General features: G+C 36.6%; 1 protein-coding gene across 1 annotated transcript in view; it reads left to right on the top strand.

The window, feature by feature from the left end:
* Window positions 1-15,963, top strand: part of NAA15 (N-alpha-acetyltransferase 15, NatA auxiliary subunit) — a 38,324-nt gene that overhangs the window by 12,881 nt on the left and 9,480 nt on the right. Inside the window, exons 2-14 of the mRNA XM_032685899.1 lie at window positions 914-998; window positions 1,866-1,970; window positions 2,594-2,751; window positions 5,067-5,201; window positions 5,375-5,528; window positions 7,818-7,937; window positions 8,586-8,681; window positions 8,815-8,921; window positions 9,364-9,436; window positions 10,164-10,333; window positions 10,864-11,016; window positions 13,041-13,169; window positions 15,592-15,805. Of these exons, the coding sequence (XP_032541790.1) occupies window positions 914-998; window positions 1,866-1,970; window positions 2,594-2,751; window positions 5,067-5,201; window positions 5,375-5,528; window positions 7,818-7,937; window positions 8,586-8,681; window positions 8,815-8,921; window positions 9,364-9,436; window positions 10,164-10,333; window positions 10,864-11,016; window positions 13,041-13,169; window positions 15,592-15,805 (1,699 nt within the window). The remainder of the gene's footprint in view (window positions 1-913; window positions 999-1,865; window positions 1,971-2,593; window positions 2,752-5,066; window positions 5,202-5,374; window positions 5,529-7,817; window positions 7,938-8,585; window positions 8,682-8,814; window positions 8,922-9,363; window positions 9,437-10,163; window positions 10,334-10,863; window positions 11,017-13,040; window positions 13,170-15,591; window positions 15,806-15,963) is intronic.

The following is a 15,963-nucleotide window of genomic DNA, read 5'->3' on the forward strand; positions in this document are numbered from 1 at the left end:
ACCAGAGTCAGTGAGGTCCTGTTATGATTGACTTTGTAATTACCATCGGATTTGGGTTGGTGCTCAAGCAAAGTGTGTTCCTTTACTCCTGTGCTCATAGATGTTTATTTTGTTAGAATAAAATGAAACACAAGAAATCTCTACCATTTGCTGAAGTGACTCAGTGTTTATAACATTATTTCTTCCTCCTTTGGCTTGTATTTTTAAAGATGAACACAGGAAGTGAATTGACAGAAGCAAAATACTAAAACTGGTTGTGAAAGTTCATGTTGTGTGCCACTGTGCATTGCAGTCACTTTGCATGACGGACATGACTCACACAAAAGCAAATCATTAGAATTGGATTAATAAAACTGTAGAGGAATGTTTAAATTTTCCACTATGGCAGGATAATGTTGGTATACACTAGTTTTGACAGTTTGGGTACATTGGAGATATATGTGGTGTTCAAACTGATGGTGTTGCTTTCAGAGATAGTTAAGCCAAGTTGCAATGGGGGAAATTCTTTCCTGCTTGTGTGGCTGTTGGAAGTTGTCTTGTGGGGTTTTTTGTGCAAGATGATTGAGTCAAACTGACTTGAATGCTTAGAAATATATGTTACAACATAAGATTTGCTTTTATGTTAAAGGAAAGTTGAATCTCTGTAGGCACTTATGCTTCCTGTGGGGTCTCTGGAGAATTTGCTGTATGATGTGTCTTTAGTTATGCATTCAAACTCATGGTGTTACTAACATATACTCTTTTTTTTTTCTGGCAATGGAAAGACTTTTTAAACACAGGAAGCTCGCTGAACAGGGTTCATTAAAATATTAATACATCTTCTAAAATCCCTAGCTGCACTGATGCTTAATCTCAGGGGTACAGAAATACTTTCACTCAGTTTTTTGAATAAATGTATTTTGTTCTTCAACAGAGGTGTTATGAACATAAACAGTATAGAAATGGACTGAAGTTCTGTAAACAGATCCTTTCCAACCCGAAGTTTGCAGAACATGGAGGTAAGTTTTCAAATGGTATGTACTCTCTTTTTTTCCCCTGTACTTTACAGTAGACTAATAATTTTAAACTTTGATAGCACGTTGCTGCTAATTTTCTGCCTGTGAAGCATTGAGAGTGTCCAGAAACTTGCATATTAAGCACTTACTGTTGGTAAGATTTGTCATTTTTAAGACTAATCTTACCAGTAGTTGTAGCTTGCCATTCTTGAGCCTCCAAGTCTAAAACTCCTTATAGCATGGTGCAGGTTTCTCAATACAAGTATGTATGGCTTAGATCACTTTTCAGGGGAAATTGGTGTTCACTCACATGAAAGATGAAAGGAAGAGGCTGAATATTGTTCAGTATACCTGTCATCTCTGTGGTCTGCCACTTCTCTGAAGGAGTAGTCTTATTCTAAAAGAAGAAAAAGGTGTTTGTCCTCTGCTGTATTTTCATTTAGTTCTTAATACTGAGTTGAAAGTTTCTTTCCACTGTTCAGAAATGTTTTGTGGGTTTTTTGCAACTAGTTTGGCGTGGCTGGATGTGTGGAAGTCTCAGGGTTGTGAATAAATACTTGAGTAGTTATAACGTGCCTTTACATTAAAAAATCTCCAAGTGTTTGTAGAGCAGACAGTTTTTAGTGCCTTTAAAATAAAACGTTACTTTGTTTTGGTGGAAGTAATGTATGAGGTTTGTTGTCATGTATTATATACTTAAGTGAATAATCTGTCAGTATAGTTTTCCACAAGGAAAAAAGAATGGGAAATATTGATGCTGATGACTGAATCTAAATTTGCATTTATGCTATATTTAGTGTTGCTATACTAAGCTTAAAACCTATGAAAATGAATAACTGATACTTATTTCATTTTTTTTTTCTATTTTAGAAACCTTGGCAATGAAAGGACTAACATTGAACTGTCTAGGGAAGAAAGAGGAAGCTTATGAACTTGTGCGTAGAGGCCTAAGGAATGACTTGAAGAGTCATGTCTGTATCCTTTTTGAAACAAGGCTTTTGCTTATGAATTGAAAAGGTTTGTTTCTACAACTACTTGATTTATAGCATAACCAGTACCACTGACCTTCACACTGGAAGTTCAGAATTTTCTGTTTGGTTTCCAGTAAATAAGAATATTGTCTGAGCTGTCCAAAGGGCTTTGCAGCTCTCCTTGCAGTCACAGTTAGCTCAAATGTTACTCTGGCTTGCATTGTGTATTATTTTGACCATTGAGCTGCAACTCTGAACTTGTGGTGGGCATTTAAGCATGTGATTTGCTCTAAAAACATTAGTAGTTGCCATTACATTGTTAAAGACTTGTCATAGAGTGCAGGAAGTGCAAACACTTCACTTGTCTAAAAATGTGTTCAAGTAAGCCTAGTAGTGTTTTCAGAGATCCTCTTACTTTATTTCCTCCCCCAGTATGTGAAAAGGAAAGCTTACAGCACGTTATATGAACCTTATACGTATAACTGGCAAAGTTTCCTGATGAAAAGAATTGTAATGTTACTGTCCTTTTATAAAACAGCTCGAGAGCTTGTTGCCTACTGTTCTATCACTGTTAGATCTGTTTTCTCCCTGCTCCAATTCAGTGGAAGCCTTAACAGAGTTTTATAGGTTGGCATGTCTATGGCCTTCTTCAGAGGTCAGACAAGAAGTATGATGAAGCTATCAAATGCTATAGAAATGCACTGAAATGGGACAAAGACAATCTTCAAATCTTGAGAGATCTTTCTCTGCTACAGATTCAAATGAGGGATCTTGAAGGTTACAGGGTAAGTATACGTACTGCCTTTAATCATCATCTAGGAAACTGCAGCAAAAGTGTCAGATTTTTTTTTTTCAAAGTGTCATTAACCATATACACTAGATCCAGTGTTAAAACTATGTGCCACTCGATGCAATTTCTGTAAAGTATACAGATTTAATGGCATATTAAATTATGTGTTTCCAGCTTAGTGCAGAATTGCTTGCATTTCTTATTTTTTTGGTGCTATATAATCCAGCTGTAGACATTCTCCAGTCTTATTATTTTCTTGAAATAATAATAATACTAGGCAAATTTCATCATAATTTCATGCAGTATGCTGCATGAACCATCATACTTTGCTTCCCGGCTCCTTCGGGTCCAAATATTTCCCGTGAGCTGTAAGACTGTGGATCACACCTCTTGAGTATTCCTCTTCTTTCTTGATTTAATTCTCAGAATGCTTAGATTACTGTCTTGTTTTCTACTGTTTGCTTTCTAGTAAAGCTGACTGCAGTTTGTTAACTTAGACTGCAACCCTTTTCCTGCCTGTTACTGCAGCACCCACTTATTTGCAGCCTTGCGTCAGTTGTTTATTTGCCACCTGAGATGTTGTTTTATGCTACCCAACATTTACAAGGTGGTAGTGCCATGACAATGATACTCCTGTAAAGAACACAAACTTTCTGTTGTCTCTTCTACAAATGCTGCTCCTAATGTAGTTAGAGTATTTTTTTCTGTCACCTTGAATTGTGAGCTGATGTGTGCCAATACCTTTATTTTCTTATAAATCAGCAGCTGCTATTCAGTATGTGTATTGCAGAGATGTTGGTGTGGTTCTAGTTGCAGCCCATGATCAATGGATGGCTCACATAGGATTAGGAAGAGCAATGACTATAGAAGGTTTGTTTTTTTTATTACTGTGCCATCCCAGGAGGGATGGCAATGGTCACTCAAACATTAATGAGTTGGAAAAAGCCCCTTAGTTCCTGCATTTTTTTTTGTGCCTGGAAACTTGTCTGATTTTCAGCTAATGTGGACTGGTGTAATACAGTATTCCTTTCCTCTGGAAAAAAAAAAAAAAAGAGATATTTTTACCTGAGAGACCTTGAATAATTTTTTTAGGAGCACATTTTCATCTTTTCAGGTGTTCAGTCATGGTTGTTAAAACAAATTAGTTGGTCTCTTAATAGATTATTTCCTTTTCAAATTAGGATAATGTTCATGTTTACATTGCAGGTATGCCAAGAGCAAATTCTGTTCCCAGAGCTGTGTGGAACCATCAGCTAGTACAGGTCCTCAGTGAACTTATTCCTGAGTCAGGACAATTTTTAATCACTACTTTTTTCGTATTAATAATTCAGAAATGTGATTCCTCTCTTGCTGAGACAAGATAGCTAACACTTAGCATAGGTGCCAAATACTTTTGCAAACGTATGTTCTCTTGGCCTCTGGATAAATACATGTTTAGCAATTACAAAATTTGTATTCACAAGTAACATGTGGTTATAGAATGCATTAAGAATTAAATGTGCTTAGAACCCAGTAATGCATGACTGGTTCATATGCTGGTTTCTGAAGAACATGAATTTACTCTCAAAACTGGGAATAACCTTGTGTTTTGGGTTGGGTTTTTTATTTTGCTTTAACTTCCACCCTCTCCTACTTTATAATATTTTGACTGATCATCATTCTAGTCAAACTGCTGTAACTAGTTTTAGTTTCAGATCCCTACTTCTAAAAGTTTGGGCTTTTTCAGTAGATAGTAACTTTTTCCCTTTATTTTAAATTACTTGAAGATGCCTTTCAGGAGTCTGTAACAAAACAAGTAATAACTTTTTTGTCAGATTAAAACTGTGTGATACCAAGCAAATCTGCATTTTCCAACTGTAATTTTCTTCTTGCCAAAGGAGAGGGATGTGTTTGCGTGACCTATGTTGCCTAACAACACTTTTAAGGATTTAATACGTACATACTTTCAAGGTGAATTTGAAACACCAGTAAATGTTCCTGCAACTCAACCCAAAGTATCCTTAATTACCTTCTGTTCATAAGCAGTAAGACAGGAAAAGCATGTGTGTCATACATTAACAAAGTTAGTCTGACTCATCTGGGTTCAACTGGACATGATGTGTTATTTTGTGTACTGTTTTGTTTTTTTTATTCAGTGAAGACCATCGTAGTTTAAAGATTATTCTTTCTTTTGGTTAGAAAAAATGCATGTGGAAAACTAACTTTTAGTGACCTCCTTAAGTACTAGAATACTGAAGACAGATTACTGCCTAATGGATTCTGCAGAGTATCAGAATAAAGTCAGAAAAATTAGTAGCTACTTTTTTGCAGGAAACGAGATACCAGTTGCTCCAACTCCGACCTGCACAGCGAGCATCATGGATTGGTTATGCCATCGCTTACCATCTGCTGGAAGACTATGAAATGGCAGCAAAAATTTTAGAGGAATTCAGGAAGACACAGCAGGTAAGAGGAGAGCATGAAATTCCTGTGTGGATTGCTGTCTTAACCGAAAAATAAAACACTGCTTCCTTTCATGACGGGAAAACTTTGTGCAGTTTCTTCAGTCAAATGAATCTGACCCCAAATTCTGGAATCAGAGGGCTGAACTGTTTCCTGTGTCTTGCTTTCCTGTGTAGACATCACCTGATAAAGTGGACTATGAGTACAGTGAGCTGCTGCTCTATCAAAATCAAGTCCTCCGGGAGGCAGGACTATATAAAGAAGCTTTGGAGCATCTTTGTACCTATGAAAAGCAGATTTGTGATAAACTGGCTGTCGAGGAAACTAAAGGTAATTACTTTGTGAAGATACATTTAAATACATAGCACACAGTGGGCTGACTGTATTTTCAGCTTTCCCCATCTTTTGTAACTTCAGCTTTGATTTGGTTTTAGATTAACTTATTTAATATTGCTGTCTTGCAGCTGTCATGCTCTTCTCCCAGGTCATGATGTAAGACATCAACAGAGCATCAACAGACCGAAACTTGTAATCTAACAGGTGTTTCAGACAGATGATCCTGAACTGGTGTCCTGAAGTTCTTTTAGAGTAGTGTACCCAGACCCATTCTGTTACAGCTTTCTTTGTGGTCCTGACAGGGATACCACTTGCTGAAGGGGAAGAATCATCTTTGGCACAGTAGAAGGCTTTTAGTTGTACTCAGTCGCCCTTGCAGAATATAGTCTCCTTGTTGGGTTGCCATCTATAGGCCTCTGCTGTTCTATTATTATAAACTTAGTGTGTAATACTATAGCAGATCAATGTAATAGTGTATCTTATATTGCATAGCTGGAATTGCAGGATGATAGTTCATTCTCACAGCTCTGTTAACAGGTGCACTTTCTTAAAGCATGTTTTCTTCCTTTACTGCTTGTACAGTCTTTCTGTGAAACTTCTGTTTGGATGATTGCTTGAAGCAAAGAGAAGAAATCTTTTTATTCCCTCATATTATTCATATAGATGTTGTAGCTAATTCCCTGTTTCTGCTAATGGTAATCTCACTGTCCTGCAAAATGAACCTAGGAATTTAGTAGGGGTAGTATTATGGGAGATGTGTGGCACTTCCTCAAGGAAAATGTTTGCAGATGACTCTCCATGGGTGCAAATATATTATTTGATTTGCATGTTAAAGGATATGGATGTAGAAATTACACTACCACAGACCGGTTTTGAAACATAGTAGCAGGACTTTTGGGGGTGGGAGTGTGTTTTTATGACTTACCTGAAAGATCTTTTGGCATACTTGGTGTTTTTAAGTGTTTAAAGGTCCAAGGCTGGTAGTGAAATAGGATTTTCAAGTAGGACTTCATAAAAAAGAAAAGTAAACCCTGCACCAAAAACCAAACCAAAACACACAACCTCCAAGTAAGTTACCAGAAAAACAAAGAATGGAAATACTCTTTGCAATCTGTGTGTTTTCAACAGGGTCAACAGATTCATTTTTTGGGGCACAGCTCCCGTTGTATTCTTTGGTCTGGCTTAGCTGCTGCATCTGCTACTGCTAATAAATAAGTGCTGTGTACAAATTTTAAATGCATGTGTAAAAACCATTGTGAATGAAATACAACTGACAAACACTGAATATTGTATTGACATTTGCCACTGTTGGATAGAAAAAAATTACCTTGCACCTTGAAGAAAGAATTAAGGTTTATTTTCCTAATTCATTCTGATGAATTACTGATGTTCTCCTGGGCATTAGATTCTGTGTGTATTCCTCAAGTTATCCAAACTATGGGAAGCAGCATCTCGTGGCAAAATTGCATGTCAGTTGTGTGATGCAGGGAAGAAGAGAGGCAATGCTGAGTCGTGTTTTCCTCTTGAAACCAGATGAGGAAATCTTACCTTAACGTAGAATGACACTGTTCACCTGTGGCATGTGACCTGTTTGTGCCTAACATCTGCCAGTAGCAAAACTTCGTAAAATACGTTTTTTCCTTTTTTTTTTTTTTGGTAAAATATGTAAAATACAAAATGGGAAATTGACTCCTGCAATTCCAGCATTAGCAAAGATGCTTTACACAGTTGTTAGACCTAGATTTTATTTTTAACAGTTTTATCTTCTGTTGAAGTATCGTTAAAAGGAAACTTGTTTGCAGAATCTTGAGAATCTATTCATCAAATCAATGGCTTGATTAAAAACACTGAAGTTAGTTTTATGAAATACCAGACTGAAGAACCATTCTTTTATTTGCAACTCTGCAGTTTCATTTTGGTTTTCAAGATGCTAAATAGTGTACTGCTTTTAGTTGCCTTCTGTGGTAAAAACTGCACTTAAAAGTATCCAGTCACTTCAGTAAGTGAGAAAAAAACCCCATGTGCATCTTGCTTTTAACAGTAAATTTTCAAGTAAATTTCAGGAGTTATGGGCTGAGTTGTAAAATCTTATTGTAATTGCAGCTGTTGTCAAAGTAAAAGCATATCTGTCAGCTAGTTTGTAATGCCATTGTGGTTATTTTTTCAAAGAACTTAGAATCTACAGGGAGTTAAGATTATCTGGTGTCTTCCTGTAGAGTGATTAATGTTAGACTGCTTCTGTATCTTGTTACCTTAATTTAAAACTTCTTGAATTTCACACAGGAGAACTCCTGCTTCAGCTTGGCAGACTTGAAGAAGCAGTTGAAGTCTACAAAGGACTGCAAGAAAGAAATCCTGAAAACTGGGCTTACTACAAAGGCCTAGAAAAGGCACTTAAACCAGGTAATTATTTGATATCTTGTAGTACCTGAAATTTTTCTGCATATTTGAAATTTATATATGTATGAAAAACTTGTATTGCTTTAAATATTAAAACTATTATTTTAAAAGTCCTCATTTAAGTTTTCCCTTTTAGTCATAGTGTGTACATGTTGTCATAATGCTGGGGTTTTTTTAAGAAAGACTGGAAATATTTCTGGTATTGTCGCTACCCTTGTCTTATCTAAAATCATAGAATAAAAAAAATGCAGTAGTCTTTGTGTGTGGTTGAAAGAATAGAATTATTTCCTAGAAGACAGTTTTAATTTAGAGTTTTACTTTACTGTCTGTTATCTTATGTTGTAGCTAATACAACTGAAGAGCTTTCTTCGAAGATTTTAGCACAGCGATAAGGCAGAAACTCAAAGATGAGAGATTAAGCAGTTAGTCTTAGGAAGAAGAATTAACAGATACTGAGTACCTTGGAATCATTTAGTGCATCAGTTTTAAAAACAGTAAAGAGGAAATTGATGTTCTTTAGGAAGCATAGAGCTTTTAGTTGATATATGTATCCTGATCCTATTTTTAGCCAGTTACAAATCACTTTCCTTACCCCCCTTTACCTTCTTGCCAAAAAGGAAGGGAAAAGTAAACTGGAAAATTCTCTTGCAGCTAATATGATGGAGAGGCTAAAGATCTATGAAGAGGCCTGGACTAAATACCCAAGGGGACTAGTTCCAAGAAGATTACCATTAAACTTTTTGTCTGGTAAGTGCATTTTTGCTGAGCAGGTAGTGATCAACACTTGTGTTTCTGAGATGCTGTTTTAACAGCATAAACAGTCTGCAATTGATGAGTAATGTCTGGTAAAACAAAATCAACAGGTCTTTTTCCTCTCAAGGTGAAAAGTTTAAGGAATGTCTGGACAAGTTTCTAAGGATGAATTTCAGCAAAGGTTGCCCACCAGTCTTCAATACTTTGAGGTCATTATATAAAGACAAGGAGAAGGTGAGTGTTTTTAACCACTTTTTACCTGTTCTACAGGGTAACTGTGGTGCATTGAAGACATAAAGGAGACTTTTCTTCAGTGTTCACTCCATCAGCACTGCTGCATGTTACAGCCTGGTATAGCTAAAAAAAAAAAAAATGAAGTACATGCATACATCAAGCAAGCATACATAGTCTTGTGCCAACTGGGTAAATGTAGGAAACTCAGATTTACGTATTCTAAGCTGTGTAAGTGTTCACCAAGGGAGGCTTGGTCTTAATTTGTTGAAAATAGAGGTGAGATTGAGTATACATATTGTTCCCATATGTAATGTAATTCAGGATATTGCAGAATTTTCTTACCAAAAATAACTAATTTGGGTAACACCAAGTAGCTGAGGTTGAAATAAAATACCATCTGGCCCACAGATTATTTTTTGTGTGTCTTGTCTTGCATGTGTAGGTGGCAATCATAGAAGAGCTCGTGATAGGTTATGAAACCTCTCTAAGAAGCTGCAGGTTATTTAACCCAAATGGTGAGTGCCAAGACTGTTGTGCTTCGTGGAAGTAATGCCTGGTGTAAGCATTGTGTCCATTCAGAGGTGGGGAACTAGTGGGGAGTGAAGTAGTAGAGATGATTTTTTTCCTTTTTTCCCCCCTAACATGGAACTCTACCATAGCTGTCAAATGTAAAGTCTGTATTCAAAATGTAGTCACTTGTTCTGAACTTTTTTCCCGGATCCATGAATTTGGTCATCTCTTTGCAGTTTTGACTTCAGATATTCTATTTTAAAGACTTGAGTTTATCACTGTTCAGGAAGCTGAAATTTGAAAGCTACGTCAAATCTTTAATTACAGAACGTCAAACAAAAAAGAACATGCACTGATAGCACAACCTTCATGGAGAGGTAGTTTTTGAGCTTTTGTTGGAGACTGGGTTTTCTGTTCCTGGAGGTTCTGCACATCGATTGCCCCGACTAAGGGAATACTTGGAACAAAATGCAGCTCCCTTCTGACCCACTAACTCCCTTTCCCTTAAAACCACAGAATGACGAGGGAACAGGATATGCTCAAGTCTTGCATAGACTTAGAAGCTAATGTACTTACCTGGACCCAGTTGGTTGGAAGCACTCCCAGGTCTGGTGTGACAGCCTGATATAGTGGCAGAATTAACTTCAGTGTGTTTATTTATAGCACTCTGCTTCTGGCATGTTGTTTTAATAAACTGAACAGAAGAGCCTCTCTCTATTCTACTCCATCCAGATGATGGTAAAGAAGAACCTCCAACCACTTTACTCTGGGTCCAGTATTATTTGGCTCAACATTATGATAAAATTGGACAACCGTCCCTGGCTCTAGAATATATAAATGCTGCTATAGAAAGTACTCCCACTTTGATAGAACTCTTCCTTGTGAAGGCAAAAATCTATAAGGTAAGTGTGGCTTATCCTTAGTGACCAGACGTTATTAATTTGTTATGAATGTGAGTTTTAGTGAGTTTCTAGTTAAGGATATTGTTTAGCTACCTGGGGGCTTTTTTTTGCTCTATATCAGTAAGCCCCTGTGAAGGTTTTTAAGTAAAGGACAAATGTACAGCAAAATGTAAATTCTCAGTTTAAAAATCACACTGATAAATTTGAGTCTTTCATCTATTCTTTTCCTGGATTATTTAACTACTTAGAAACAGTTTCCCAACTACACTGTGATATTGTATCAGAATGGGATTATCCAAAGCAGCCCTTTAAGCGTTTTCAGGAAAAACATCTAGTGCTAAAAAAACAATAATTCCATAATGAGGGAAAGTAATTTTACTGCTTTTTTTAATTTAAAGACCTATTGCTTTTGAAGAAAGCTGTTTATTAAAAAATGTCTAGAAAGTTAACCAATTTATGTTAAACAGCAAGTAGATAAAATGTGCATGTTTTATAATTACTGAATCTGACTCAAATTTCTATCTCTTCAGCATGCTGGAAATATTAAAGAAGCTGCAAGGTGGATGGATGAGGCTCAGGCTTTGGACACAGCAGACAGATTTATCAACTCCAAATGTGCAAAATACATGTTGAAAGCAAACTCCATTAAAGAAGCAGAAGAAATGTGTTCTAAGTTTACACGGGTTTGTTGCTTTTAACTGCGGCTCTTTTGGATAACGTGGGCCTAATCCCTTGTGGAATAACTTTGTGTTTTAACTTTGCACTCACCTTTACTGTAATGTTTAAGTTCTGTTTCAGAGCAACTGTGTTTTCTTGCTTCACTTGTGGTAGTCCATAGCAGGGTTTGAATTATTCTAGGATAGGCATGATCCATAGCATTAATTGAAGAGTCTGTAAAGCTTGGATTTGGTTATTTTTGCTAGGTAGGAAAAATACAGCATGCTTGTTTTAGAGAGAACTTCTCAGTAAATAATTTTTTCACAGTAAGCTTTGGGTTTAATGTTGATTCTGTGGGATACTTGAAAGATCTGGTAAAATTGCCCATGTCTCTTATAAGCTTTTTTTTCTAGTGGTGGTAAGTTAGAGAATTCTTCTTGGAACATAATTTTTGTGTGACTACTAGGTGAAAGGCTTTCTGAGATGTCTTTCTTGTGTGAACAAACTTTCATCCCTAAGGCCATGTTTAACTGTGATGGAGGGAAGCTGCATGTTATATCTTTTTTTTATTTTTCCATCCGCTTACACATGACCAGTTATCTGGTAGAATAAGTTTTGCCTTGTGCAGATTGCTTAATTTCATGCATCACTTTTGTCCCTGCAGTAACCCATTTTGATAGGTTTGATGGTCACACAGGTTAGTTACTTTGTTTAAATTTACTTCTCTTGATGTTATTCTTTCATAACTGAAAGTCAAAGCAGCTCAGTGAATTCTTCCCAGACTATTTGTCAAGTGATAGTTTTAGGATACAGGTAATATCATTTATATGTTGTCTGTGGGAGACAGGAAACAAGCTCTTGGGATCTACCTTCAAAGGTGAAGCCTTTTCTGTTTGTTGTCCCATTTTTCTCCTCTCTCTTGAAGAGCAGGAGAAACCTGGAGTAAGTTGGGTTGAATGGAGAGGAGGGGGAGCAGTTTTTATAAGGGGAAATCTGGAGGGTCTTTGTGAAATGTGTGCAGGCAAACATGAGGGCAGGGGAAGTTCTGTTTTATATAAACTCAGTAACTTTATGTGGGGTTTTTGATGCAAATCTGATATGAATTTAGTTGATTTGACCTCCCTCAATGCCTTAAGCAGCTTTAAGATGACGTCAAAAAAGCAAGCACGCCAGTTACCCAAAACTGAACTTGAAAAGCATAATTTGATGATATTGCTCTGTGTAATCTTTTTATCTCTTTTTGGTCTTATGTCTAGTGCTCAAATACAAGCTTCTTAATTAAAAAACAGTTAAAGGAGACCTAAAGTAACCATAATGCAAATGGAACTGACATTTTTTTCTCACTTCTAGCTGCCTAAATCAGGCTGTTTTGAACGCTGCCTTTCTCTTTCATTGCTAAGTTCTCCGGATCTGTGCAAGTATATATAAATACCAGATTTGAAAGACAACTGTAATCTCCTTTTCTGAACCAGAAGGTGTCTTGAGTTAACAGTATTCCTTTTGCCTTGCCACTGCTCCCTAGTACTGATGGCATAAGAAACCATCTACTACTGCTGTCAGTTAGTATGCTTAGCTGAATCAGCAGTTCTCTGGAAGGTACAGATGGCAGCTTTAGTTAAGAAAAAAAAAAATTCCTGCAGGATTTCCTGCAGCTGTCAGTGTCTTACCATGTGCTAGAACTTTCCTGCCATTTTTTTTTTCATGCTGCAGTGTGTTACTTGTGTGCACACAGCGTTAAAAACACTGAATGAAGGTCTCAGCTATCCTGAAGCTGAGGAGTTAAATGGTCGCTACCTGGCTCTTCATTGTTTCTTTCTGACTCTTCCAGTAAATGTAACAAAGGTTTTTATATTTTTCTTAAACTGATGAACAAAGCAAGTCCATCTTAACTGTGGCATTTCTGACTTTCAGGACTCCAGTTCTGAGATTGAGCATTTCTTTAGATAGCATCCTTATTTGTACTTTTAATTAGGACAAGATAGAAAGGAAATAGCAGTCAACAAATGGAACGAGAGATTTATTTTTTGTGCAATGCTGTTTTTGCTTTTAGGAAGGAACCTCGGCAGTAGAGAACTTGAATGAAATGCAGTGCATGTGGTTTCAGACAGAGTGTGCACAAGCTTACAAGGCGATGAACAAATTCGGAGAAGCACTTAAAAAATGCCACGAAATTGAGAGAGTACGTATCCAGTTAAACTGCCTAGGTTGGAAAACACTGGCTTAAGTTCACTGTGCTGATATGTTTCTTTTTTGAGCAGTAAGAGTATACTTTCATGTAGCTCCAGGAGAGATTTCGTTTCACGTTGGTTACTGGCAAGTTGATAAGTTTACATTTCCTCCTCAAAGTACCATTGTAAACTGTGTGTTATGAAGAGATTTTCTGAAGTTATTTGAAGATCCAGAAGAGAGAGGAAAACTCTGAGAAATATTGGCAGTGTACATAAAAAATATGTATTTGGGTAAAAATAAAAACTAAGTGTACTTTAAGTCCAGAAATAACATGACTGAGCTGACAAGCCCATTCGTGAAGTAAAGGAAAAAACCATCATTTTAGTTACTGTTTAAGCACTGTTTTAGTGGTAGATGTTAACTTAAAAAAAAACTATCAAAAATATTGAGTATCTTGTCCTTAAAAAACAAATAAAATTAAGCTACAGTTTAAAAGAAACTATTGGAAATATAACAACTTCTTAAAGTAGAAATTGTGTTTAAAAAAGGAGGAATACTCGCATATTAAATGCGGATCCATAGTAAGGCATACAACACGTTTGCCAAAAAGTATGGATATGGGTTTTTTAAAGCACATTAGGGTCTAGAAAAAGACCAGACAGCTGAGGGTGTAAATGAAGTGCTGAAAGAGCAGAACTTAGTAGGAAGCTGTGCCTCTTTGCAAATAGAGAGGCTTTAGGAGATTTCAGCACGGCTGCTTTTCTGCAGAGAAATATTCTCTGTGGAATATTGCCTGTGGAATATTCTCAGAGCAAATTATCAAAGTAACCTGGCCTAGTGAAAGGTGTCCCTGCCTGTGGCAGAGGGTTGGAAATAGCTGACCTTTAGGTCCCTACCAACCCAAACCATTCTGTGATTTGCCAGGACCATGTTTTGTTCACAGAAATCCTTTAAGTTAGATTCTTGTCAAAGAATATGTCTATTGTAAATTGTCTTGGTTACCAGAAGAGCGTAGCAAAGCTGAAATAAAGTGTTAATTTAGGCCATCCTAAAAAACAAACAAACCAAAACAAAATTTCTAAGGAATTAAGTCACTATGATTGAAGGTGTTGTAAAGTTCAAAAATAAAATAGACAAATATGTTGAATTCAGAAACCATCAATAAAGCTTTGGTGTTCTGTAAGAAAAAGCAGTGCCTCTTAAATCCTTTAGTGGTGCCAGTCATGTTCAGGGCAGTCTAGTTGTTAAAATATGTTCTGGATTTCAGAAACACTTTTAATGTCATCCTTCACACCATAAAGGATCTATACTGTCTCAGAAAAAGAAGATGTTGATCTCATGGATTTAATAGTTAATTCATGGCTTGGAAAACAGAATAGGAATAAATAAGCAATTTTTGCAAGAGAAGGGCTATACCATGGAGATCATTAAGGTATCTCTGTAGAGTCTCCATTGCTTCATATGTTAATAAATGATCACAGAAAAGGACTGAATAGTGCAAGGCCAACACCTGTGCTGTCTCAATACTAAAAGTGGCCCATGAAACATAATGTTCAGTGGTGTAGTCAGTGAATGAGGGGCAAGAAAAACTCTGTGCCTATGCATAAGTAGTAAAAGGTCTTGCATTAATTATTGCTGCTCAGGAAAGAAATCTTAACACTATTATAGACAACACTGCAACAACTTCTGTGTTTGTGTGGAGCAGCTGTCAAAAAGACAAGTGGGGAATTAAGTGACTATAGAAATACTTTTATTCATCATGTGACTGTCATACTGTTTATGTCTCAGTATCACACCTCCTTAAAAACGTGCTGATAAAATATGCATGGAATACCTTCAAAACAAAGAGACTGTACTTAGCTTGTCATGCTCACTGTTTTAGCCTCAGCTTTGACAAACAACAGCTGAGTGTAGGTTGAAGTCATATGAGATCATAAATACCTGTAGAAGTTCAAGAGGGGCATCACTTTTCACTGCTTCTCAAACAAAAAGGGATATCAGGTGATGACAAGGAAAGCAGAGCTTGAGCAAAAGGAAGTACTTTGTCACACTACATATTATTTAAGTGTGGAATTCATTGCCATGGTATTTAGTGGAAGTCAAAATTATACTTTTAATTGAAAAAGAATTAGTGAAGTTTATACACAATGAAAGTAGGATGTTTTCCCCTTGAACTGCAAATCGTCAGAGGGTAGTTGCTGTTAAGAGGCTGTGAAATGGGTGAATTTTGTTTTTGACCTAAGGTACCTTCTGTTCTTTTCACCATGACTTTATTTTTGGAGGGTTTTGTTAACCTTTCTGACAGTTAGGTTGTATTTGTCAAACAGCAGAGTTTTACTAAACGATTCCTTTGGAGAGAGCGTATTTTAAAAGTCCAGGTTAGTACCTGATTGTTAATACTGACTAAAAAATGTTATGTTACGCTGTGTTAGCATTTTGTAGAAATCACGGACGACCAGTTTGACTTCCACACTTACTGTATGAGGAAGATCACCCTTAGGTCTTATGTGGACTTGTTAAAACTAGAAGATGTGCTTCGACAGCATCCGTTCTACTTCAAAGCAGCACGAATTGCCATAGAGATATATTTGAAACTTCATGATAATCCCTTAACAGATGAAAATAAAGAACACGAGGCTGATACAGGTATTCAACCCTCAGGATTTATTAATTGTGCAGTTTCACTAATTAGTGGATATTTTATGAAGATCTAGCATTTTTGGAGTTGTAAACTGCAGTAACCAAAAATAAAAGTTTTACACAACTCAAAGCAGGTAAATCGTTAACTTTGACTGCATGTAAAA

The sequence above is a fragment of the Chiroxiphia lanceolata genome, chromosome 4, assembly GCF_009829145.1.
Source record: "Chiroxiphia lanceolata isolate bChiLan1 chromosome 4, bChiLan1.pri, whole genome shotgun sequence".
NCBI lineage: Eukaryota > Metazoa > Chordata > Aves > Passeriformes > Pipridae > Chiroxiphia > Chiroxiphia lanceolata.